Genomic DNA, 27,810 nt, shown 5'->3' on the forward strand with positions numbered 1-27,810 from the left:
TGACTGTCATCGGCGAGTATGCCGACGATCTGCGTAGAGCACCCATTCCTCCAATGCTTTTGGAGAGACGTGACTCTCGGTGTCATGGTATGGGGAGCCATCAGGTGTGACTTCAGGTAATGCCTGGTAGTGATTAAAGGAAATCTGACGACACAACGGGACGTCAGGGACATACTGTGTCGGCAGGTGTTATCTCTCACGCGACAGTATCGTGGTGCTATTTTTCAACAGGACAATGCACGTCTCCACGTGATGTTGCGGTACCCCGTGGCCAACAAGATCCCCAGACCCGTCCCCAATAAAACGCGAGTGGGACCAGATCAGATACCAACTCTGTCCCATTGCCAGTACACATGATACAGAGGACCAGTTACAACAGTCGTGAACTAGTTGGCCTCAGCAAAGGATACTACGACTTTTATGATACCCTTCCCAACGAATCAGTGCATGCATCCATTCCAGAAAGGCCGCAGTATCATAGTGATAATTGTTTTCACACTGCCAAGTTCTCTGTAAATTTGACTCGATTTTGCAGTCACTGCAATAATATCATATACGCTTACAATCTGTAACGTTTCATTTCGTTTTCTTCTCCCGTTCTGGAGCTTTCGCTTTTATTGTCAAGCAGTGTTTGTGTGGACTCCTATTTATAGTGAAATTAATCCTGCAAAACATGACTGTCTGTTCTAACTGGTGACAGGTAATTAGGTATTTAGCAGTAGTTAATCCCATCCCAATATACACACAGCAAAAAAAGTTTTGCATCATCTGGGTTCCGAGAGTTCCGGAACTTGTACAGAAAATTGGAATAGAGATCAATATATACATCATTTCCGCCCTTTTTATTGCACATGAAAACCACACATTGCTTGTTGTACCACCATACAGCGAGACAATCATAGGTGGTAGTCTAGACTGCTGTACACCTCTAATACCCAGAAGCACGTCCTCTTGCATTGATGCATCACTCTGGAGTTGGAAAACCAAGGAACGTAGAAGTTTTACCAGCACAGTCACTCTTTACATTCAAAGGGAAGTTTCAGGCTGTTTCAGGGTCATTCTTGTAGGATGTAAATCCACCATTCTGACGTTAAAACTGATTGCGGTCGTAGATTTTACGACTTACTTGTATCAGGATAATAAAATACTTCGCAACAACCTTGTTTATGAAAACAAGGGGGAAAGTAATTTTTTTGGTGTTCTTCAGCTTTTGCGACGTTCGTTTCTATGTTTCCAGGTGTCACGGAAGCCTCAGTCCATGTCATTTAGGATGCAACACATCTCCATGAATCACTAACTGGAACGCAGTGGGTCAGAGATGTCCCTTACCGCGGCCTCTGTAGGCGGCCACTAGAATGAGTTGGCAGTTTAGGAACGATTGCATCTGAAAGTAAGCTTTACAGTTTCTCCTCGCTGCAGAGGCGCTTTCTGTTGCGTCACGAGGCTCATGTACGATACTGACTTGCAACTTCTTTTCCATTCTTTACCCATTCACGTTCTGTAGAAGAGATCACTGCGAAAGCCCTTAAGTGAACAAAAGCCTAAGATTCTGACACTTTTAATTTATATGAATCAACGAAGCTATAAACAAGAGGAAATTCATTGATATCGTTATCCACTGATCAGCCAAAACATTATAGCACTGCCCACCGCGACATTAGCCTAAGATTTTGACACTTTTAATTTTTATGAATCAACGAAGCTATAAATAAGAGGAAATTCATTGATATCGTTATCCACTGATCAGCCAAAACATTATACCACCGCCCACCGCGACATTAGTTGCCGCCTGGTGGCTTTGTGGGCACGCGATGCGGTAGCAAAAGTATGAAAGCGAAGCAGACATGGAGGGGGGATCACCCCTGCGAAGATTTGGGCTTATGGGCTACAAATGGGGAAATCCCATTTTGATAAATGACTTTGACAAAGGGCAGATTATTATTACGCAGAGCCTGTGAACGAGTATCTCGAAACGGCGAAGCTGATCAAATATTCACTTGCTAATGTTGTGAGCATCTATGGAAAGAGGTAGGACAGCAAATCTACCACTGGGCGTTAAATGGTTGGACGTCACAACTCATCACATAACGTAGGGATGGTTCAAATGGCTCTGAGCACTATGGGACTTAACTTCTGAGGTCATCAGTCCCCTAGAACCTAGAACTACTTAAACCTAACTAACCTAAGGACACCACGCACATCCATGCCGGAGGCAGGATTCGAACCTGCGACCGTAGCGGTCGCGTGGTTCCAGACTATAGCGCCTAGAACCGCTCGGCCTCCCCAGAACGTAGGGTTCAGGGGCTTGTCTGCTCTGTAAAGTAGGATAGATGGTGATCTATGGCACCTCTGCTGAAAGAGCACAATGCTGGTGCACGAACAAGGGTTTCGGAGCCCACCGTTTATCGTACATTGTTAAACATGGAGCTCTGCGGCAGACCAACCCTACGTGTTCACATGTTGACCCAACGACATCGTCAGTTACGACTGCGGTGGACACGGGACCATCGGGATTCGACCGTCGATCAGTGGAAACGTGTCGGATTTTCGGGTGAATCACATTTTTGCTACACTAGATCGATGGTCGTCTCCATAAACGCCATCACCGAGGTGAACGGCGGCTCGAAAGGTGTAGCGCGCCACAGACGCAGGCTGGTGGGAGCAGTAGTACGGCCGGTATTACACTATCAAATTTCTTTGTCAAAGATTTGATCAAAGATGTGATCCAATATTCCGTCCAATATATTTGACAAAGATCTTTGACGTAGCGCTAGAAGGGGCATTACACTGTCATCAAATTTTTCGTCAAAGTTCGAGATGGCTGACAACAACTTGTTATTAACCGCAGCAGTTCTACGTACTCCAATTGCATTGTGTGCACATGCGGAAAAGAAGTGGGGGAAAAAAATGGAACCATACATACGAGGTTGGCAGTCTTAAAAGTCCTGGGATTACAACTTGATAATAAATTCAGTTGGGAGGAGCACACCACAGAACTGCAGAAAGGCCTTAACAAATCTGTGTTTGCAATTCGAGTGTTAGCAGACATAGGCAACATAAAAATGAAAAAGCTTGCATACTTTCATTCCATAATGTCATATGGGATAATATTTTGGGGTAAATCTTGAAGTCAAACAAAAGTTTTGAAGGTCCAAAAGCGTGTAATACGTATTATTTGTGGAGTAAATTCACGGACCTCCTGCAAAAACCTCTTCAAAGAACTGGATATACTAACTACTGCCTCTCAGTATATTTACTTCTTAATGAAATTTGTCGTAAATAATATATCTCTTTTTCCAAAAAACAACTCAGTTCATACATACAATACCAGGAACAAAAATGATAAGCACAAGGACTTAAAAGCACTTACTTTAGTTCAAAAAGGGGTCCACTACTGAGGAACACTCATCTTCAATAATTTGCCAGGAAACATAAAAAAATTTAGTTAGAAATAAAGATCAGTTTAAAAGGAGCCTGAAAGACTTACTACTGGCCAACTCCTTCTACTCCATTGGCGAAATTTTTAATAGAAACAAATGATGTATTTATTCATACTATTGGTATTGTTATTTCAGCTTAAAAAAAATCTACATGTTCCACATCCACGAGGATCTCCTCAGCACGGATCTATGGAACGAAAAACTAATCTAATCTGGGTGAAGCCGTGGGTTTTACGACGACACGATAAAAGCATTCAACAAAACTTGTTACGTGAGCTTACAGTGGAAGACGTCAAGTCGTACATCCATTACTTAAGAATGGATGAGCATACATTTCTGTATGTACTCAATGAAGTGTATCCTCATATCACAAAGCACAATATTCACTTAAGAACTGCTACATCTTCAGAAGACGGCTCACTATAACACTCCGATTCCTTGCTACAGGAAAGGGTTATGTTAGCTTAGGTTAGGTCAGGTCTCCAATCTTCTTAATCTATTTTTGTATTCAGGGTGCCTCACGTTGTAAAGCGCCTCATCAGCTTCAGACATCTCTATTAATTTTGTAGTTGTCGGCACACACCAATTGTATTTACCGGCAATGGTTATAAAAACACTACAGACGACAGAACGCTGCAGCGATGCTAGCGCTCCATGTGGTAACATGTCACATTGCAGTGAACAGAAGACAAGCGGTTTCTTTGATCAAATATACAGCGAGGTCCTAGATTTGATCAAATATTGGACGACATTTGACAAAGTCCCTATTACACTTTCAAACATCTTTGACAAAGATATTGGACAAAGAAATTTGACAGTGTAATACCGGCCTATGCTATGGGAGACACCTGCGCTTGCATGGGACCTGTGGTAGTAATCAAAGACACGCTGACAGCTGCGAATCACCTGCATTACTTCATGTCTGATATCTTCCCCGACGGCGTTGTCATTTTTCTGCAGTATAATTGTCCGTATCTCGGAGCCAGAACTGTGCCACAGTGGTTTGTGGAGCATTATATCGAACACACATTGATGTCTCGGTGACCAAATTCGTCTGATGTGAATCGTATGGAACCTATCTGGCTCGCTATCGAGCGCCATCATCGCATACGCAAATCATCGGCTCGTTATTTACGCGAATTACAAGACCTGTAAGCAGACATCTAAAGCGACATACCTCCACAAACCTACTAACGAACTTTCGGATCCCTATACCCAGAATCAGCGATGTATTTCGTTCCAAAGATGGACAAACAAGCTAATAAGCACCAGGTCATGATGTTTTGTCTCATCGGTGTACATTGTGCCACACAAATAAAGGATCACTTTTTTGAAATCCCTTAATTGTCTCCCAGTGCTAAACATTCTTTTAAAACTTGGTTGAAAGGTCCCTACAACCTTTCTCTGTAATAACGCAAACGCTTGGCGCTTTGCAAAATCACCGTCGAGCTCGGCGGCGGTTCACACAACAAGGTGTCGACACATGCCAAAAGAAAGCCAAAGTTCAGAAGAGCATGTGAGGAGGAAGATGGGTTGATGATGTCACATTGGCACCAAATTTCACCAAAATTCTGAGCAACGGCACAGTGGACGTGTCACACGATATTAAGATCGTCACACCCCCTGTTACGGACTTTTCACCCCTTCTTTTGGTCTCTCTGCAGTTGAAGTCAGAACCGCAGCGCTCAGCGTTGAAATCGTGCAGTCATCTTACGGATGGCTGAGGCAAACATTTCAGATACACCCCTACTCAGAATGGACACGAAAAGGCCCCAAGGGGTAGCAAGAGAGCATCAATGAAACACCCCTTTTCTTTGGGGCATTCATTCCCACACATTCGCGGTCGGAAATGACAGGTCACAGTGCGATGAGTATTTACATACCCACCAGTGGTGTGTACTGTAAGCAGTTACAATGGCATCTGACAATGTCTTGTGGGTGCTTCACTTTTTTGTCAGGTAGTGTATTTTCACGACCAGTTTTATTTTGGCTACCCTGTATATATTCCCTTATGAAATTCTTCTAAATAATACGTGACAATTTGAGAAGGATGGCGATGTACATACCTACAACACTATAAGAAAAAAATGATTTTTATTACTCTTTATGAAGGCAGTCACTGGATCAGAAAGCGTTTCGATATGCGTCTATAAAAGTTTTGATCATTTGCCTAATAACATAGAATGTCTTACAATTAGCAAAGCTGGTTTTAAATCTAAGCTAAAATCGCTTCCTCTGGATAACTCATTTAGTTTCATTGCCAAATTTTTATTAAAAATTGGTAACGGTAAAAAAGTGTAGTTGGATGAGTAGGACTCAGAAATAATATGTTCAGCAATGTTAAATTTAGGCCAGTGTGCCATTTAGGAACTTGTAAATGACCAGCATGTGGCACGCCCATTGTTGTATCCGCGGACCCAACCGAATAGCGCGCGCGCCCTGCCGTCGCATCGGTTGCCAGTTTCCCGTCGCGACCGCCGGCGGCGCATGGCGTTGCCGCCGACCGAAGACGTCGCGCCATTGCTGAGCTGGGGCGACACAGCGCCCTCTGGCTACACGACATAACAGGAGCGCTGGCCCCGAGTCAGAGAGTCTTGCAGACAGCTCGTTGCAGTCATCACTGCCGTTGTTCGTTGTCTGGTTAGCTAGCTCGCTGTGTGATTCAGTATTGTATAACGACTTAGCCCACGAATCAGGAATATTCTTTGGACACTAATTGGAACAGTATCTACGGTACTCTCTTCGCTGTCAATAAAGCTAAGTAACTGTTTTATACTAGCTGGCGCTTATTTGTCACTAATCGTTTTCCTGCCACCAGATTTTAGTCACAACCTGGTCACGTCCTACTCCATATCCAAATTATGGTTGCCACGCCTGAGCAGCCATAAAATCCATTGAAATTAGTCATCTATACATCCTTGTAAACTAACTCGTTGCACATCATTTCAATAAGAATCGTTCAGATAATCTATAGGACTTGTAAGTAACTATATAACTGACTTACTAAACCACGCATGTAATCCATGGCAGCCGTTGGCTAAAAGTTCCAGGTGGGAAAGGACGAACATTTAAACACTTGTCAACCATTGTCTGGGAATGACCTACGTCCTATAACGGGCAGTCAAATGGAACCCGAACCCACACCACAACGGTAACATGCAATGATTCCAGCCGCGCGGGATTAGCCTAGCGGTCTGAGGCGCTGCATTCGTCGACTGTACAGCTGGTCCCGGCGGAGGTTCGAGTCCTCCCTTGGGCGTGGGTGTGTGTGTTTGTCCTTAGGATAATTTAGGTTAAGTAGTGTGTAAACTTAGGGACTGATGACCTTAGCAGATAAGTCCCATAAGATTTCACACACATTTGACCAATGATTCCAACCGCCACATGCGTTAAGACATTTATCCAGCTAGAAGATACGATCAATTCCTGTTTTGTAGAACGTTGTTGGTCACTGACAGATCCACAACCGCACCCACTTATTGAACTTCCTCGTCCGACTGAAACCGACATCCACGCATGTCTCTTCGGGTCGCCAAAGATGTGAAAATCACACGATAGAAGATCAAGGCTGTATAGATGATGTTGCAGTAGTTCTCAACCAAATAGCTTAAGCGTCCGATTGGTAGTATGGGCGTGGGCGTTATCGTGCAATAGAATAATTCTGTCCGACGCATTGCTGGGCGTTTTGAATTTATGGCACGTCGCAGTTTCTGAAAAGTGTCTTCATAGCGCTGTCATTTGATTGTGGTTCCATGCTCGAGGAACTCGATAAGCAGAGGGTACCTGCAGTCAAAGAAGGAGGTCCTCATGATCTTACTGGAACTTGTATGAACAGCTTTGGATTTCTTTGGTGGGGGAGATGTGGAAAGTTTCCGCTGTTGGCTTTACCGTTCTCCCTCGGGCTGTCGGGGTGCTGCCAATCGGACAAAGGCTATGCATCAACTATTTAGTTGGGAAATACACTATATGATCAAAAGTACCGGGACACCTGGTTGAAAATGACTTAAAGTTCCTCTGTATCGGTAATGCTGCAATTCAGTATGGTATTGGCCCACCCTTACCCTCGATGACAGCTTCCACTCTCGCAGGCATACGTTCAATCAAGTGCTGGAAGGTTTCTTGGGGAATGGCAGCACATTCTTCACGGAGTGCTGCACTGTGGAGTGGTATCGATGTGGGTCGGTGAAGCCTGGCTCGAAGTCGGCGTTCCAAAAATCCCAAAGGTGTTCTATAGGATTCAGGTCAGGACTCTGTGCAGGCCAGTCCATTACAGGGATATTATTGTTGTGTAACCACTCCGCCACGGGCCGTGCATTATGAAAAGGTGCTCGATCGTGTTGAAAGATTCAGTCACCATCACCGAATTGCTCTTCAACGGTGAGAAACAAGAAGGTGCTTAAAACATCAATGTAGGCCTGTGCTGTGATACTGCCACGCAGAACACCAAGGGGTGCAAGCCCCCTCCATGAAAAACATGACCTCACCATAACACCACTGCTTCCGAATTTTACTATTGGCACTACACACACTGGGCATTCGCCATAGCCACACCATCCCATCAGATCGCCACATTGTGTACTGTAATTCGTCACTCCACACAATGTTTTTCCACTGTTCAATCGTCTAATGTTTACACTCCTTACACCAAGCGAGGCGTCGTTTGGCATTTACCGGCGTGATGTGTGGCTCATGAGCAGCCGCTCGACCATGAAATCGAAGTTTTCTCACCTCCCGCCTAACTGTCATAGTACTTGCAGTGGATCCTGATACAGTTTGGAATTCCTGTGCGATAGTCTGGATAGACGTCTGCCTACTACACATTACGATCCTCTTCAACTGTCGGCGGTCCTTGTCAGTCAACAGACGAGGTCGACCAGTACGCTTTTGTGTTGTACGTGTCTCTTCACGTTTCCACTTCACTATCACATCGGAAACAGTGGACCTAGGGATGTTTATGAGTGTGGAAATCTCGCGTACAGGCGTATGACACAAGAGACACCCAATCACCTGACCACGTTCGAAGTCCGTGAGTTCGGCGGAGCACCCCATTCTGCTCTCTCACGATGTCTAATGACTATTGAGGTCGCTGATATGAGGTACCTGGCAGCAGGTGGCAGCACAATGCATCTAATATGAAAAGCGTATGTTTTTGGGGTGTCTGGATACTTTTGATCACATAGTGTACTGCAGCGCCCCCCATACAGCCTGGATCTTTCATCACGTGATTTTCATGTCTTTGGCGATCTGAAGAAAGGCGTGTATGGACGACGGTTTCAGTCGGACGAAGCAGTGCAAGAGCGGGTGCAGTTGAGGATCTGTAAGCAGCCGACTTAGTCTACGACACAAGAGTTGATCGTCTCGACTCCCGATAGGATAAATGTCTTAAGATGTATGCTGATTACTTTTGAATAGAATCATTCCACGCTCCCGTTGTGGCGGCTGTTCGGTTTTCATTTAGGTGCCCCTCATATCATCAGAGGTCCATTATCTCAGTTTCGTGTTAGCTTGAAAGTATCTCAGATAAAATTGTAACCTTTTTTTATTTGTGAAAGTGTCATTGATAAGATTTTTCTAAATTAATTTTTCAACAAACCTGCATCTGACTGCGTCTGTGAACTTGTTTCTTGCACTCCTCCATTTTGCAAGAAATGCAACATGTATTTGACTCAAGCAGTCAAGTTTAAGAGAATAATGCCGTTTGTGCAATGGCATTAAGATGGTACTGGAAAATTAACTTTTGGCCCTAATGTTTACTTAATGAAATTATATCTTGGCTTGAATAACGCCAGTTCTGAAATGGCATTGAATTAGTTATTTGAATCAACTTTGCTCTGATAACGTTAGTTCGACCAAAATCGATTTCAAACCATGAATTGCACATATATATTGCATAGAGGCCTCATTTTCTTTACATTCTTTCATTAGTGGGTAACTTTACTTTACTTTACTACTCATTTTCATATTCAATACAAGCAAAGGATGTGGATTATGATTCAGGCTGTTAGATTTAAACACAATGTTGATCTCAATGTATATATATTGTTAAAATTTTAAGTCATACACAAAACCTACCATTTCAAACATTTTTGTAGCACGAATCACTCTTACAAAAAATTTTACAAAACGCTTACTGCGTCATACCTTGGACATACAAATCCTAACTCTGAACATTATCTAACAAAAACCAATTTGAAATGATTATCTTCTCTCGTTTACGTGCTAAAGTTTGGTCAGGGGCAGCGACCTACCTCAATGCTGTCACCACACGTCTGCTTCCTCCGGGCACCTACCTGCGATTCTCCTGTTTTTTACTGCGCGCGCCCGGCTCTCTTAACCATCGAAGATCGTCCTACTCAAAGATATTATACTCGTTCCACCTTGCGGTTGGCAACTACCGACTTTATTTTCTGGAGCTACCCTGATCAGACCTTAGCACATACCTTTCAAACTGACGCGACCAGGCTGATTTTGGAGAAGCTGTGTACTATAGTTCAATTCTTTTATCTTGGCGGTTCGCGCATGCCCGCCTAGACGGGGAGATTGCTGCGTTGCCAGTTGCACGCGCCAAGCAAACTTACGTTTAGGGGGGAGCGAGCAGTTTATGTGAAGTAAAGGCACCACGGCCGCATTAACCCTTTCGCTGTTACAGAGACGTGCTCCCCGCATTCCGCGCTGTGCGCGATTTTGTCTTCACTGCACTGCTCGCCTGTGTAGACACATGGTGTTCCGACTGCATTGACACACTTAGCATTCGATTTCACAAAAACTATTTGGCCCAAAAATTTGATCTTTACACATCTTCTTGACTAATACCTTCCCCCCATAAATGACTTAATTTTGTTTCGATGTTCAACGCAGTTATTGTGCAGCATTAAATGTAGTAAACCACTGCACGAAATTTTGAAGAGTTTGCAGAGGTAAAAGTCCATAGCGTATACTTTCCGTATGGTCGATTTGCCACTAGAAATTTCAAAAAATTACATTCAAACGAATAAAATTTATGAAGTAAGACACTTCGATATTGTTTTTAAATAAAGAAAATATTATGCACCGAACATTTTTTTTGTAACCATATATATTTATTTAAATATATTAACAACGATACATTTAAAAAAAGACATTTTATTCTATTAACCTATTATATTCCTAGTGTTGGTTAATATTACTGTCATTTTATAAGTTTCCATTTTTATATTTTTTCCTTTTTCGTTTTTCTCTTATTGTTGTTCCTTAAACCCATTTACATGGCCATTTGTCATCTTTTTTTTGGGAGGGTGGGGCGTGGGATAGACATTGCAGGACAGGCATAACAGTTTATATTTAGCATCTATGCATTGATTTTGAGTTCATGTTTCTGTATGTGATGCACTTTTGATGCCACAGGCACATTGTGTAACAAGGTTTGAACTCGGAACCTTCCGCATAGCAGCCAAACACTTTAACCATTACGCTAACGCGGCTCGTCGTTCAATAGACTTCCTGAAGGTCTTTAAACTAGGACGCAAAATACCGACGAACACTGTTGGTATGACTGTGAATTACTCACGTTTCGTGGAGTTACAATAGGAAATAAACAATTACCGCTGTTCTTTATTGCGAAAAAACGGTTAGTGAGAATGATACAAACACCTTTCCTTGCTATTGCCTGAATTAGGAGGCTTATTGCTTGTTTGGTTTAATTAGTTAATAGAATATGAAGCAATTGGTATAAAGAATGTTTTTTCCAAACTTTCCAGAAAAGAAATTCTGCTATCAAGACATTGCTTTCGTTCAGTTACTTTATTTATGACAGAACGTCTCTAAAACTGAAGACACTCGTCCGTGCTCTGTACTGCAGTCGAGCTCTGGCGACGGCGTTCTCTGTTCATTGGCTGACTGTATTTTGTGACGTCAGATGCGCAGAACGAACCTAAACTCGGCCGCGCACTTTAACAGCGTGTGTTCCACAGGCAGCGGCGAGCGGCGAACGTGGTGTGCTACGACGAGGTGGGCTGCTTCAGCGACTCGGGTGTGTTCGGGTACCTGGACATGCTGCCCGCGCCGCCGCAGGAGGTGGGCACGCGCTTCATGCTGTACTCGGGCCGAACCGTCGCTCCGAGACACCTGAACGCCACCAGCCTGCGCTCCGACGTCGCGGAGGCCGCCGCCGCCTTCAACGCGTCGCTGCCCACCAAGGTCATCGTACACGGCTTCGGCTCTAGCTGCTCGCACGTGTGGGTCTACGAGATGCGCTCTGCCCTCATGACCGTCGTAAGTACACTGTCTCTGTCTTCACAAAATCACATTCTTGATAAGTCAAGTCTCAGCTGTTAAGGTTGTTCACGGATATCTTCTAAGGTTTAATAAGCCACAGCTGCAAAATACTAACACGAATTCATTACAGACGAATGGAAAAACATAGAAGACGACCTCGGGGAAGATCAGTTTGGATTCCGTAGAAATGTTGGAACACGTGAGACGATACTGACCCTACGACTTATCTTAGAAAATAGATTAAGGAAAGGCAAACCTACATTTCTAGCATTTGTAGACTTCGAGAAAGCTTTTGACAATGTTGACTGGAATACTCTCTTTCAAATTCTGAAAGTGGCAGGGGTGAAATACAGGGAGCGAAAGGCTATTTACAATTTGTACAGAAACCAGATGGCAGTTATAAGAGTCGAGGGGCATGAAAGGGAAGCAGTGGTTGGGAAGGGAGTGAGACAGGGCTGTAGCCTCTCCCCGATGTTTTTCAATCTGTATATTGAGCAAGCAGTAAAGCAAACAAAAGAAAAATTCGAAGAAATTAAAACTTTGAGGTTCGCCGATGACATTGTAATTCTGTCAGAGACAGCAAAGGATCTGGAAGAGGAGCTGAACGGAATGGACAGTGTCTTGAAAGTAGGATATAAGGTGAACATTAACAACAGCAAAACGAAGATAATGAAATGTAATCGAATTAAATCGGGTGATGCTGAGGGTATTAGATAGGGAAATGAAACACTTAAAGTCGTAAATGTGTTTTGCTATTTGGGGAGCAAACTAACTGATAATGGTCGAAGTAGAGAGGATATAAAATGTAGACTGGCAGTGGCAAGGAAAGCGTTTCTGAAGAAGAGAAATTTTTTAACATCGAGTATAGATTTAAGTGTCAGGAAGTCTTTTCTGAAAGTATTTGTATGAAGTGCAGCCGTGTATGGAAGTGAAACATGGACGATAAATAGTTTGGACAAGAAGAGAATAGAGGCTTTCGAAATGTGGTGCTACAGAAGAATGCTGAAGATTAGATGGGTAGATCACATAACTAATGAGGAGGTATTGAATAAAATTGGGGAGAAGAGAAATTTGTCGCACAACTTGACTAGAAGAAGGAATCGGTTGGTAGGACAAATTCTGAGGCATCAAGGGATCACCAATTTAGTATTGGAGGGCAGCGCAGAGGGTAACTATCGAAGAGGGAGACCAAGAGATGAATACACTAAACAGATTCAGAAGGATGTAGGTTGCAGTAAGTACTGGGAGACGAAGAAGCCTGCACAGGATAGAGTAGCATGCAGAGCTGCATCAAACCAGTCTCTGGACTGAAGACCACAACAACATTTGGTATAAGGGGCCAGGCGCGAATTCAGGGTTCGGTTCTGGGACGGTGAAAGAGAGGGCGACAACGGGGCACAGTTTGTCACTGTCTCTGCGTTTCCTCCGCCACAAAATATACGAGGGGGTACCCAAAAAAACCGAAATTACGTTGTCGTGGGCGGATGCTCCACCCCATCGCTGGTTTGGAAGTGACATACCGAGAAAGCAGGGAACACATGCAGGGAACACATGAAAGACTGATGGTCCTAGACTGACGCTGTAGGCTGGCTGATCCTATCTCTCCCATGCGAAGCGATGAATCTGATCCAGTGTGAGCCTTGCTGTATGCAGCTTTGCATTGTCGTCCAGCAGCACAACACCTTCTCTCAAAAGCCCTGGTCTCTTTCATCGAATGGCACACCTGATTTTGATGAGGTTGTCGCAGCAGCGTGCTGCATTGATGGTCCCTTCCTGGAGGAAATCAAGGATAATCACACCTTTTTCATACCAGAACACTGTGGCCACAACAGTTCCTGTGGATATGAATTTTTTCCTCACTGTTGAACTCTGATGCTTTCACGTCATTGAGGTAGCCTTGGATTCTGGGATAGAGCAGTGCACTCATGTCTCATCACCAGTGGTGATTCTGAACAGGAACTCATTTCCCTCTTGTGCATACCGCATCAAGTGACTGAGGCTGATTCCCATTCTTGTACTCTTGTGATCCAGAGTCAGGTTTCTCGGCGCCCATCTTGCAGACACTTTTCGATAACGCAACATTTCACAGAACATGTGATCGGACTGAGCATGGCCAATACACAATGTAGATGCCATGTCTGACACTGTTACGTGCCTGTCCGCTAACACTATGCCCTGTACTCTAGCAATGTAGTTTTCATTTGTGAATGTGGAGAGAGGCCCACTTCGAACTTAATCCTCCACACTCTGCCTTCCTTCTCTGAACATGCAACACCAGCGCCCATCCATTAGATGCAACCTGAGCTTTTCACCATACATGGTCTGTAGGCATTCATGGATGATGGACACAGTAGCTCCTTGTGCCCATTTATACCGGATAACAGCACGCACTTTCATTAGCGAGCATGTTGTTGGAACACGTCCGTCTGCAATCGTTATTTGTACTCGAATACCCTAAGGCACGCCGGCCTGCTGCTATTCTCCCTTTTTCAGCACTCTGCGCATGCATCATTCCTCTTCTGCTAACGCTCCTTCCGTCATTGAACCAACAATGGGTGTGGATTAATATGGCGTTTGTTTGTGTCACCTGCTGTACCATCTTCTCTTTCAAAAGCAATGCAGAAACTTACTTTCGGAAATTTCCTCTTATTGTTAAAATTCTAGGAATCTATAATGCACTAAATATATGGCTGGCAGAAACTTACGAGGAGGTTACAAAAAAAACGGATTTTTAAAAAGCCATATATTTTCAAATTGTTTGCAATACAACCTTATCCCCTTCAAAATACTCTCCATTACAACTAATACATTTTTCCCACCGATGCTTCCACGTTTCGAAACATTTTTTGTATTCATCTTTAGAAATGGCTGACAGCCCCTCCCTCGTTATTTTCTTGACTTCTTCAATGTTGTCAAATCGGTGTCATACCTCTTTTTATACGTGGTAATATGAAAAAGGCGCACAGTAGCATGGCAGTCGAGTACGGTGCGTGGGGCAGTGGAACCATGCCATTTGTAGCCAAAAACTGTTTAACAGAGAGGACTGTGTGTGCAGATGCGTGGTCATGGTGGAAGAACCAGTCTCTCGTCTGCCACAAATCGGGTCTTTTTTGGCGAACACTGTTGCGCAATCTTCTTAAAACTTCAAAATAACAGGTTTAAATGACGGTCTGATCTGGGGGAACAAACTCTGAATGAACTTTTCAATATTTCGTCGATTTGGGCAGTTAACGGACGTTTCGAGGCAGTTGGTGGCAGTCCAGAACGAGGTTTGTCATCAATCGACGTGTCGCCATTTTTAAATCGAGCGAACGACTCGTACACTGGAGTTTTTCCCGTAGCGTCATCTTGGTAAGCTGTTTTCAACATTAAAACAGTTTCAGCAGCGTTTTAACCAAGAAGAAAACAAAATATAGATGCATGTTGTTCACTTAAGTTTGCCATCAGAAATGCATGTTGTTCACTTAAACGTCCATCATAAAAAACGAAACAAGAACCAAACAGGGCTAACAAAAACAATCACTGCAGATGAGCAGAACAAGCTAGGTCCACAACACAGGCGGCACTGAACTGGTAACAAGTTGCGCTATACACGTCTAGCGGCACTCCCCGGAATTTACGGGAGCTAAGTGACTTGTGTGCGCAGATGTGGCGCCAACGCCGTCCAGCGACTTACCAGGGTCTCATTGCTTCCATACTACGACGCGTCGTCGCTGTTATCCGTGCCAAAGGTGGACATACCGGCTATTATGTAGGTGCTTATAATGTTCTGGCTGATCATTGTATGTTGCAAGTGCTGCTCTGAGATGAAGAGTTTGGCACAGGAGAGGAAATCATGGCGCGCCGCATCAAACCGGTCGTAAGACTGATGACTTAAAAAAAACAGTCCTACCCGCACCTAGCCAATTTTTTTTCCGTCGAGTTTTCATTCTCTCTAATACACTCATACTCATAAATTAAGGATAATGCTGATAGATGGTGAAACAACGCTCTGGTGGGGGGTTTGCGGCTTTAAATCACCTCGGGGTATGACCAAGCGGTGTATTTGACCTGCGGTCGTCGCACGGTGGCGCTGGCAGCAGTCCAAATACGCATAGTTGTGTTGGTGTATGTCGGAGTATGGTGCAGCGAGTAAGTGTGTAGACGTTTTCAGACGTGCTAATGGTGCCTCTGTGTTGAAAATGGCTCAAAGAACACATATCGATGACCTTATGAAAGGTAGAATACTAGGGCGACTGGTGACTGGTCAAACACAGCAGGTTGTAGCACAGGCTCTCCGTGTGCAACAAAGTGTGATCTCAAGATTATGCCAACGATTCCAGCAGACGGGAAACGTGTCCAGGCGCTACAATACGGGACGTCCACAGTGTACAACACCACAAGAAGACCAATATCTCACCATCAGTGCCCGCAGACGGCCACGGAGTACTGCAGGTAGCCTTGCTCGGGACCCTATCGCAGCCACTGGAGCAGTTGTGTCCAGACACACAGTCTACAGACGACTGAACAGACATGATTTATTCGCCCGGAGATCTGCAAGGTGCGTTCCACTGACCCCTGGTCATAGGAGAGCCCGTAAAGCCTGGTGTCAAGAACACAGTACATGGTCATTGGAACAGTGGTCCCAGGTTATGTTCACGGACGAGTCCAGGTATAGTCTCTCCGGGTTTTCATCTGGCGTGAGCCAGGAACCATATACCAACCCCTTAATGTCCTTGAAAGGGACCTGTATGGAGGTCGTGGTTTGGTGGTGTGGGGTGGGATTATGATTGGTGCACGTACATCCCTGCATGTCTTTGACAGAGGGACTGTAACAGGTCAGGTATATCGGGACGCCATTTTGCACTAGTATGTCCGCCTTTTCTTGGGTGCAGTGGTTCCCACCTTCCTCCTGATGGGTGATAACGCACGGCCCCACCGAGCTGTCATCGTGGAGGAGTACCTTGAAACAGAAGATATTAGGCGAATGGAGTGGCCTGCCTGTTCGCCAGACGTAAGCCGCATCGAGCACGTCTGGGATGCTCTCGGTCGACGTATCGCTGCACGTCTTCAAATACCTACGACACTTCAGGAGCTCCGACAGGCACTGGTGCAAGAATAGGAGGCTATACCTCAGCAGCTGCTCGACCACCTGATCCAGAGTATGCCAACTCGTTGTGCGGCCTGTGTACGTGTGCATGGCGATCATATCCCATATTGATGTCGGGGTACATGTGCAGGAAACAGTGGCGTTTTGTAGCAAATGTGTTTCGGGACGGTTCTCTCAATACTGTGGACTTACAGATCTGTGTCGTGTGTGTTTCCTATGTGCCTATGCTATTAGCACCAATTTTGTCTAGTGCCACGTTGTGTGGCACCACACAAGGTCATCCGAAGACCAGTATCAGTTGCAAAGCGATTTAGAAAAGATTGCTGTATGGTGTGGCAGGTGGCAGTTGACGCTAAATAACGAAAAGTGTGAGGTGATCCACATGAGTTCCAAAAGAAATCCGTTGGAATTCGATTACTCGAGAAATAATACAATTCTCAAGGCTGTCAATTCAACTACGTACCTGGGTGTTAAAATTACGAACAACTTCAGTTGGAAAGACCACATAGATAACATTGTGGGGAAGGCGTGCCAAAGGTTGCGTTTCATTGGCAGGACACTTAGAAGATGCAACAAGTCCACTAAAGAGACAGCTTACACTACACTCGTTCGTCCTCTGTTAGAATATTGCTGCGCGGTGTGGGATCCTTACCAGGTGGGATTGACGGAGGACATCGAAAGGGTGCAAAAAAGGGCAGCTCGTTTTGTATTATCACGTAATAGGGGAGAGAGTGTGGCAGATATGATACGCGAGTTGGGATGGAAGTCATTAAAGCAAAGACGTTTTTCGTCGCGGCGAGATCTATTTACGAAATTTCAGTCACCAACTTTCTCTTCCGAATGCGAAAATATTTTGTTGAGCCCAACCTACATAGGTAGGAATGATCATCAAAATAAAATAAGAGAAATCAGAGCTCGAACTGAAAGGTTTAGGTGTTCATTTTTCCCGCGCGCTGTTCGGGAGTGGAATGGTAGAGAGATAGTATGATTGTGGTTCGCTGAACCCTCTGCCAAGCACTTTAATGTGAATTGCAGAGTAATCATGTAGATATAGATTTTGCAATTATCCTTAATTTATGAGTAAGAGTGTAGATGATGAATCTGTCGTCTTCCAAATGGTGAGTTTCTTGAGCTTAGGACTGTGTGTCGCAGGAAAAGTGCAACGTGATCTGCGTGGACTGGGAGAACGGCGCGGCGGTACCCAACTACGTGCGCGCGGCGGCGAACGCTCGACTGGTGGGCCGTCAGCTGGCTCAGCTGCTGCGCTCGCTGGGAGCCGAGCCGGCGCGCACCCATCTCATCGGCTTCAGCCTCGGCGCGCACGTCGCCGGCTTCGCGGGAGCCATGCTGCGCAACGTCTCACGAATCACTGGTGAGCACGCCTAGGTAGATAGATATATTCGTCCGTACAACAATACAAATCGTACGGATGTCGTCAACTGTTAGAACATGGATTCTTATTAAATAAACGTACGAGGGGTACCCGAAAAAACCGGAATAACATTGCCGTGGGCGGAGCATGTACTGTACGCGTTTCTGCCGCTAGGCGTGTGCGAGTGTGTTCAAAAAGTAATCATCATCAGTGTTCTGCCAAAAGGCAGGTTTTCACATGGTAGTTCTCCAGGCTGTCCGCTCTTCTGCCATCCTCTTCAGGTCTGCATAATTTTCTCTTTGTAGTGTTGGCTGAAGAGCCAACACCGTGTTACGAATGGAGGGTGAAATGCACGCGTTTTAGCTCACGCAGGCTGGCGTGAGGAGGGAAGAACTATACTGACGTGAGGTCTGGAACATGACAAGGAATGAGAATTCAGAAGGCGGACATAATTAGTTTGATACTTAACTTTAATCCATTAATGATGAACGTCGCTCTTGACGGTACATGAGTCATAATATTATCTGTTCAGAAGACATAGTAACTGAATATGGCGCCTTGCTAGGTCGTAGCAAATGACGTAGCTGAAGGCTATGCTAAACTGTGGTCTCGGCAAATGAGAGCGTATGTAGTCAGTGAACCATCGCTAGCAAAGTCGGCTGTACAACTGGGGCGAGTGCTAGGACGTCTCTCTAGACCTGCCGTGTGGCGGCGCTCGGTCTGCAATCACTGATAGTGGCGACACACGGGTCCGACGTATACTACCGGACCGCGGCAGATTTAAAGGCTACCACCTAGCAAGTGTGGTGTCTGGCGGTGACACCACACTCTTCCCTTTATGTCGTCTATCATCTTGTATCTCCTTCTTCCTCTCAGTCTTCTCCCACAAACCAATCCTTCCAAGCCGGCCGGAGTGGCCGAGCGGTTCTAGGCGCTACAGTGTGGAACCGCGCGACAGCTACGGTCGCAGGTTCGAATCCTGCCACGGACATGGATGTGTGTGATATCCTTATGTTAGTTAGGTTTAAGTAGTTCTAAGTTCTAGGGGACTGATGACCACAGCAGTTACGTCCCATAGTGCTCAGAGCCATTTGAACCAATCCTTCTAAATTATCTGCTAGCAAGCACTCCCTTCTCAATGAATGTCCCAACCAGTTCTTTTCCTTTCTCTTACAACCTTCAGCAGACATCTTCTCTCACCATCGCTTTCCAATACTCTTTCATTACTCACACTTTCCATCCAGCTTATTCTCTCCATCCTCCTCCATATCCACATCTCAAATGCTTCTAATGCTTTTTTTCATCCTCTCGCCTCAGCGTCCATGTTTCTGCCCCATATAGTGCCACACTCCAGACACAACATTCTTCTAGCCGTTTCCTTAGTCCTTTATCTAATTTGCCACATAAGAGTCATCTCTTTCTGTTGAATGCCCTCTTCGCTATAGCAATTCGAGTTTTCACCCCCTGGTGACATCTCAAGTCTTCAGTTATTGTGCTTCCAAGAAATTTAAATGCACTTACTTTTCTAATGGTAGAGTGTCCTATTTTAATACTGGACAGTCTGCGTCTTGTACTGATTACCGTAATCTTTGTTTTTGCTGTGTTTATTTGCATCCCATATTCCACACAAGCTTCATTCAGATCTTTCAGCATGTTATTCACTGTCCGCTCACTTTCTGCCACTAATACTATGTCATCAGCAAATCTTATACATTCTATTCTCTTTCCACCAATACATATTCCTCTTTCCCCATCTAAGCCTTTCGTAATAATCTCTTCAAGGTATACGTTAAACAACAGTGGGGAAAGGCAACAACCTTGTCCAACACCTCGTCCAATGCTGCTTTCTTCAGACATTTCATTTCCTATTCTTATCCTTACTTTCTGGTGTAAATATAGATTCTGTATCAGTCGTCTCTCTTTCCAATCTACTCCTTTCTCTTCAAAATATCCATCAACTTGTTCCACTGAGCTCTGTCAAAAGCCTTTTCTAAATCTATAAAAACAGCAAAGATTTCTCTACCTTTTTCCAAAAAGTAAGGTGACTTTATATTTTTATGAAAAAATATTTATTTATTCATCAATGTTCATGCTGTCCCCTTTAAAGTAATCCCCCTCAGATACAATACACTTGGGCCAATGCTTCTTCCAATCCTCGAAGCACTACCCATAAGCAATTTTTGATACAGCCATGAGCACTTCCAGCGATGCAGTTTTTATTTCCTCAGTCGTTGAAAATCTTCGTCGTTTTATAGGTCTCTTCAGTTTTGGGAACAGGAAAAAGTCGCAGGGGACCAAATCCGGTGAATATGGTGGGTGAGGCATGATTGTCGTGTTGTTTTTGACCAAAAACTCTCTCACAAACAATGATGCATTGTCGTGATGCAAAAGCCATGAATTGTTTTTCCACAATTCAGGACGTTTTTTGCGTATTGCTTCTCGCAAACGACGCATAACGTCAAGGTAATACTACTTATTGACCGTGCGACCTTGAAGCAAAAATTCATTATGCACTACACTGCGGTAATTGAAAAAAAATATTGAGCATAACTTTGACTTTTGATCGAACTTGGCGTGCTTTCTTCATCGTGGTTCTCCGGGATGCTTCCGTTGGGACGACTGGGCTTTGGTTCTAGGGGACTGATGACCTCAGTAGTTAAGTCCCATAGTGCTCAGAGCCATTTGAACCATTTGTTCCATGGGATTCATGTCGGGCGATCTTGCTGCCCAAATCATTCGCTCGCATTGTCCAGAATGTTCACCAATGGCGCATTGTCATCCACAAAAATGCCATTATTGTTTGGGAACATGAAGTCCATGAATGGCTGCAAATGGTCTCCAAGTAGTCGAATGTAACCATTTCCAGTCAATGATCGGTTCAGTTTGGCCAGAGGACCCAGTCCATTCCATGTTAACACAGCCCACACCATAATGGAGCGACCACTAGCTTGCACAGTGCCTTGCTGACAACTCAGGTCATGGCTTCATGGGGTCTGCGCCACACTCGAACCGTACCATCAGCTCTTACCAACTGAAATCTGGACTCATCTGACCAGGCCACGATTTTCCAGTTGTCCACGTTCCAACGGATATGATCACGAGCCTATGAGAGGTTCTGCGGGCGATATCGTGCTGTTAGCAAAGGCACATGGGTCAGTCGTCTGGTGCAATAGCCCATTAATACCAAATTTCGCAGCACTGACCTAACGGATACGTTCTTCGTACGTCCCAATTGATTGCTGCGGTTATTTCACGCCGTGTTTCTTGTCTCTTAGCACTGACAACTCTAGGCAAACGCCGCTGCTGTCGGTCGTTAAGTGAAGGCCGTCAGCCAGTGCGTTGTCCTTGGCGACAGGTAATACCTGAAATTAGGCATTCTCGGCACACTCTTGACACTGTGGATCTCAGAATATTGAATTACGAACGATTTCCGAAATGGAATGTCCCATACGTCTAGCTCCAACTACCATTCCGCGTTCAGAGTCTGTTAATTCGCGTCGTGCGGCCATAACCACATCAGGAACCTTTACGCATGAATCACCTGAGTACAAATGACATCTCCGCCAATGCCTGCCATTTTATACCGTGGGTACGCGATAATACCGCCATCTGTATATGTGCATATCGCTATCCCATGACGTTTGTCACATTCAGTGTAATGCTCAGTACATTGTGTTTATTAATATTTTAATAAAAGGCAAGAATAGGAAAAGCAAAGGAAAATTTGGGATAGCAAATAAATTACCAAGAAAAGATTCTGTTTACAGCATCCACGAAGATTGCCAAATAAATTTCGAGGAAAGCAGTGTCAGTCGCACACAAGTTTGTATATAACATTAGATCCCTTTATTAGTCTACAGTTAGTCACTTACATAATGGTTCAAATGGCTCTGAGCACTATGGGACTTAACATCTGAGATCATCAGTCCCCTAGAACTTAGAAGTACTTAAACCTAACTAACCTAAGGACATCACACACATCCATACCCGAGGCAGGATTCGAACCTGCGACCCCAGCAGCCGCGCGGTTCCAGACTGAAGCACCTAGAACCGCTCGGTCACCGCGGCCGGCAGTCACTTAAAGGTTCTGGGGTTATACTTATCGTAAAACGGAGGAAGCAGTAATTTTCTCGACGTCTTTCACGCGTTATAAACCCTACCTACTCGTACAATTACATTTTTTGTTTAAAGTTTCTATAGAAAAACATACTTATTAGGTCTAAAACTTTGCTTCCGCCGTTTTGCAATAGACGGCAGCAGTGGAAAGTAGTGGTGCAAGTCGTTCGTAGTAAGTGTCATGCAGTAAGCTTAGGCATTTGAGAACATAACGCCATCAAAATATCTGTCGATTTTTGATTGCATCGTAAAGTTATTCTCGACTGAACACGTCAACTTATGAGTCCAATTCTCGTCATCTGCGGGAGGTTTTAATTTTTCTGCTTTGATATGAAGAAATCTGCGGCTGAGGCTCATAAAAATCTGGGTAAGACCTATGATGAGACGCCTGTTATGGACAGAGCATGGTCTTCATGCTTCGAGAATGGTGATTTTGACGTTAAAGACCGGCATGGTTGTGAAAGAGAGAAATCTTAATATGCTGCTGCAACCGACGGGAACAATCACAGGAGATCGTTATCGAAAGCAATTGATGTGTTTGAGCCGAGCACCGAAAGACAAACGGCCTCACTACAGCGATAGACATGAAAAAATGATTTTGCAGCATGACAGTGCACGACCCCTTGTCGAAAATGCCGTCAAAGCATACTTGGAAACGTTGAAATGGGAAGTTCTAGCCCACCCGCTGACTAGCACTTGCGGTCATATGAACAAGGGCAAAATTGGATCGATTCATGGTTCCCCTCAAAAGATGCCCTGAATAAAGAAAAGTGTGAAGTTACTCACGTGAGTACTAAAAGAAATCAGCTAAATTTCGATTGCGCGATAAGTCTCACAAATCAGAAGGATGTAAATTCAACTAAACACTTAGAGATTACAATTACAAATAACCTAAATTGGGACGATCACATAGATAATATTGTGGGTAGATCAAACCAAAGACTGCGATTCACTGGCATAACGTCCGCCCCAGTAGCTGAGTGGTCAGCGTGACGGATTGCCGTCCTCTGGGCCCGGGTTCGATTCCCGGCTGGGTCGGAGATTTTCTCCGCTCAGGGACTGGGTGTTGTGTTGTGTTCATCATCATTTCATCCCCATCCGGCGTGCAGGTCGCCCAATGTGGCGCCGAATGTAATAAGACCTGCGCTATGGCGGCCGGACCTGCCCCGCGAGGGGCCTCCCGGCCAATGACGCCAAACGCTCATTTCCATTCCACTGGCATAACACTTAGAAGGTGCAACAGGTCTTCTAAATAGACTGCTTACACCACGCTTGTCCGCCCAATCCTGGAGTATTGCTGTGCGGTGTGGGATCCGCATCAGGTGGGACTGACGGATGACATCGAAAAAGTACAAAGAAGGGCAGCTCGTTTTGTATTATTGCGAAATAGGGAAGATAGTGCCACAGACATGATACGTGATTTGGAGTGGCAATCATTAAAACAAAGGCGTAGTTCATTGAACCCTCTGCCAGGCACTTTATTGTGAATAGCAGAGTAATCACGTAAATGTAGATGTAGATGTATACACTGCGGGATTCGTATGCTGCCCTAAAGCTAGGAGAAAGCAGTGGCCAACGATGGCCAATACTCTGAATCGTAAATTTTTGGTAAGTTTTTCGCAATAAAGTCTCGAACTTCGAGAAAAAACGGCGGAAGCAAAGTTGTAGACCTAGTAGTTTCATCAAAGGTTCTCTCTCATCAGACAGTTTGTAACATGCCACGCGTAACGCTGCCGAAAGTCAAAATGAAACTAATCGAATACAAGGTCCTGTATGCCTTAATTACAATCTCATCTTGCAAAGTTATTTGCAGAGTCCTCGTGCACTGTGCAAGTACAGACCCTTCTTGGGAATTCATTTACCATCCCATATGTTCTGTCTTTCCTTTCCACGCCTTTTATGAAAACACACTGGCGGAAAAAAATCAAAACACCAAGAAAGAGTTATGAGGATGCAAGTTATGTTTGCTTTAACCCTTTCTGCGTCTGCGATTCCAAATGGCATCATTAAGTATGTCTGGCTTTTTTGAGCTTCCCAATGCTTCAATGATACCGTTTGGCATCGCTTCACGTAGTTCCACGTTTGGCCAACAGATCACAGTGGCGTTTGCTTTCATGACTCGCCGTTTGTTTGAAGTGCAGAACAGAGAAGTGTCGTGAGTTGTGCTACTGCATTTGTGAGTGAACAATAACTGTTGTGTTTAGTTTTATTCTGTGTATACCGAAATTCTTGCTTATGGAACCAACTTTACCTAGTTCCTCAAGGGCAAGGGAAAGAAATACGGTAAGTTTACAATACAGTTATGTATGCATTTTTTTTGAGTAATTATTCTGTAATTTCTAATGATGCCATTTGGAATCATTATTTTATTTATTAACCAATAGCTTCAAAAGAACGCTTGCAATGGATATGGCATATGTGCAACATATACAGTAAATATCACAAAAAAATCCCCAATTTTTTTCTAAATTTGACGCACAAAGGGTTAAATACACGCTGTAACGGTCGTGCGCGGTAGTTGCGCTTGAGACTGCACTTGGTGAGTTGATGTTACTGAAGAATGAATTTAAGGCGACAAAGACGCCATTATAAACATTTCACTGAGGTTGAATGAGGTTGTGTAATAGGGCTAAGAGAAGCTGCATGTTCCTTCTGTGATACTGCAGAAAGGCTTGGTAGGAATGTAGCCACTGTACGTGATAGCTGGCGGTGGTGGTCACGGGCTCCGTACGGGCACGTGGCACTACCGAGAGGGAAGAGGAAGACCCTCTTGTTCGGCGTATGGCTCAGACGCTTCCTACTGCATCTACAGCAGCAATTTAACTAGCAGTTGACACCAAAGGACACAACGAACTGTTACAAATCGATTACTTCAAGGACAGCCCCGAACCATGAAGCGTGCATTACACTGACCCCAAACCACCGCCATTTGCGATTCAGTGGTGTCAGTTGAGAGCCCATTGGAGGGCAGGTTGGAAGTCTGTTGTGATTTCTGATGAAAGCTAGTTCTGCCTCCGTGCCAGTGATGCCCATTTGGTGGTTAGAAGGAAGCCAGTTGAGGTTTGCAACCGACCTGTCAGCGTGCTAGAAACACTGAACCTACACCTGGAGTTACAGTCTAGGGTGCGACTTAGAATTTCCGCAGGAGCACTCTCGTGGTTATCCCACGCATCCTGACTGCATAATTGTGCGTCAGTCTGGTGAATCGACCAGCTGTGCTGCCATTCATGAACAGCATTCCATGGGGTGTTTTCCAACAGGATAACGCTCAGTCACATACCGCTCTTGTAACCCAATATGCTCTACAGAATGTCGACATGTTGTCTTGGCCTGCTCGATCAGCAGATCTGTCTCCAGTTGAGAACATGTGGCACATCATCAGACGACAACTCCAGCGTCATCTACAACCAGCATAGACTGTCCTTGTATTGACTGACCAAGTGCAACAGGCGTGGAATTCCATCCCGCAAAATGACATCCGGCGCCTGTTCGACACAATGCATGCACGTTTGCATGCTTTTATTCAACGTTCTGCCGGATACACCGGCTATTAATGTTTGATCCTCGCATTGCCTTTCTGTACTCTTTCTGGGGTGTAAACGCTTGGCCATCTGGTGCTCTCACTTCCGTCACTTCCATTTCTGGTGAAGCCCTGCAGATACCATTAATTTGGACGAAACCGGTGGTGATGAATAGGCGGGGTTCCCTTGTAAGGTAGCGTCACTGGTTTCGGGAAAAAATCGGCAAACTGCAAAAAGAGTCACTGGATGAATGTGTTGTATGGCATTGTTGGCAGGGAGACCTTAGCGTGTTGTTCAGTCATCTAAACAGAATGGGTTTCCTTAAAAAAAAAATGGCTCTGAGCACTATGGGACTTAAATACTGTGGTCATCAGTCCCCTAGAACTTAGAATTACTTAAACCTAACTAACCTAAGGACATCACACACATCCATGCCCGAGGCAGGATTCGAACCTGCGACCGTAGCAGTCGCGCGGTTCCGGACTGCGCGCCTAGAACCGCTAGACCACCGCGGCCGGCGATGGGTTTCCTTCCTCTGGGCACAACGTCGCCTTCCCATATGAGGTATGAGAGCTGAGGCTGAGGAACACCAACCTAATTAAATTTTTGAGGCGAGGGTTCACAGTCATATAAACATTCTGAAACATCTCATCGTCGTTTATGAGTGTTAAAAGTGTGTATTTATAAAAAGTTTCGGCCGTGTACCTGTTATAACCCTCACTTTGGCCCAACGACGTTTATTGAACACAAGAAACTTCTGTCAAATTAAAATTGTCGATTAGTCTGAGAACCAAGCATTAATAGTTCTTGGCGGAATATTCATCTGAGCCACAATAGAAGTTAATAAGACAGTTTCTCGTTAAGATGAATGAAGTCCGAGCACTACTTAGCCGATAATCCCGCATTTGGTTTTCTAAGTTCCATTAACCCAGTGGTGGTGAAAACTCGTAAGTTCATAATTTATAACACTATGTAGACAGTAAAGAGTTGCAGTGGTCAGTCCATGAGTAGAGGTAAGTCGGACAACAGTAGCAGAGGAAGAGACCAGACAACCATTGCAGATGGAGGGGATAACAGAATCCCTGACTGTCTGTGGAGGTCAAACTACGCAGTTATTCATCCAAATTCTCTGTGTGGCGTTCTTGGTCAGCCTCGCGTTTTATTTGCCCTTGCTTGTCTTCCTTTGCTTTGCCTATTGGCCTCTTGTGTGTCACACACCAGGTATGCCCATCTCGTGGTGGCTAACCACTGCACTCCTCAGCCCTGAGTATGGATATGTCTGTCACTTTACCGTGTAGCCTGTGTTTACAATAGGAATGTTGATATTTTTGAAAATATCGGGAATCTGATATATCGATATTTAAAAATATCGTTACCGGTTTTCATATATATTGAGAAAGTGTATCGATACATCGAATTTCGCCGGAAAAAATCGACGTACTGCATATAAAAATATCGACTGCACACTGCAAATATACTGCCAGTTTTAGAGTCGTACATTCAAATATTGATTTATTGTTAGATATTCTGTAAATCAACAAGCTAGCAGCCTACCTATCCTCGTTAGAACAAGAACTGAAAGGAAAACAATGCACGTTCAAGCCTGGTGATAATCATTCTGCTAACAATGGTAACTGCATGTAAGTGGCACAATAAAAGGCGTCTGATGGGTCCATCGTTCGATTTCGTCACATATCGGATTTATCCGGAACACTTCATGTCGACTTCCCGGTTTTTTTTTTCATTTCTACAAACGCTAACAACCTAGTAGCAGCAGTGTCCAAATTGCTTGGTAAAGTTAAACGTTGCAGTTTCTGTTGGTAGCCCCGAGTGTCGATTACGTCAGCATTTCCCCTCACACGTCGCCAACCACCGCAACGACCAAACTTGTTATTTAAATTTTTGTTCATCATTTTCAGCAGTTGTTTCTGAAGAATGATGTGAAGATATAGCATACTAGTTGCGTTAAAAATTGTTTTTTTAACGCAAATGGTGTGCTGTTTCACCACATCGGAAATC

At 44.5% G+C, this 27,810-nt stretch overlaps 1 protein-coding gene across 1 annotated transcript in view; it reads left to right on the top strand.

Annotated features, from left to right (window-relative positions):
• LOC124721833 overlaps nt 1–27,810 on the top strand; it is a 350,749-nt gene that overhangs the window by 275,775 nt on the left and 47,164 nt on the right. Inside the window, exons 3-4 of the mRNA XM_047246959.1 lie at nt 11,390–11,690; nt 17,935–18,154. Coding sequence (XP_047102915.1) covers nt 11,390–11,690; nt 17,935–18,154 — 521 coding nt within the window. The remainder of the gene's footprint in view (nt 1–11,389; nt 11,691–17,934; nt 18,155–27,810) is intronic.

The sequence above is a fragment of the Schistocerca piceifrons genome, chromosome X (assembly GCF_021461385.2).
Source record: "Schistocerca piceifrons isolate TAMUIC-IGC-003096 chromosome X, iqSchPice1.1, whole genome shotgun sequence".
Lineage (NCBI taxonomy): Eukaryota > Metazoa > Arthropoda > Insecta > Orthoptera > Acrididae > Schistocerca > Schistocerca piceifrons.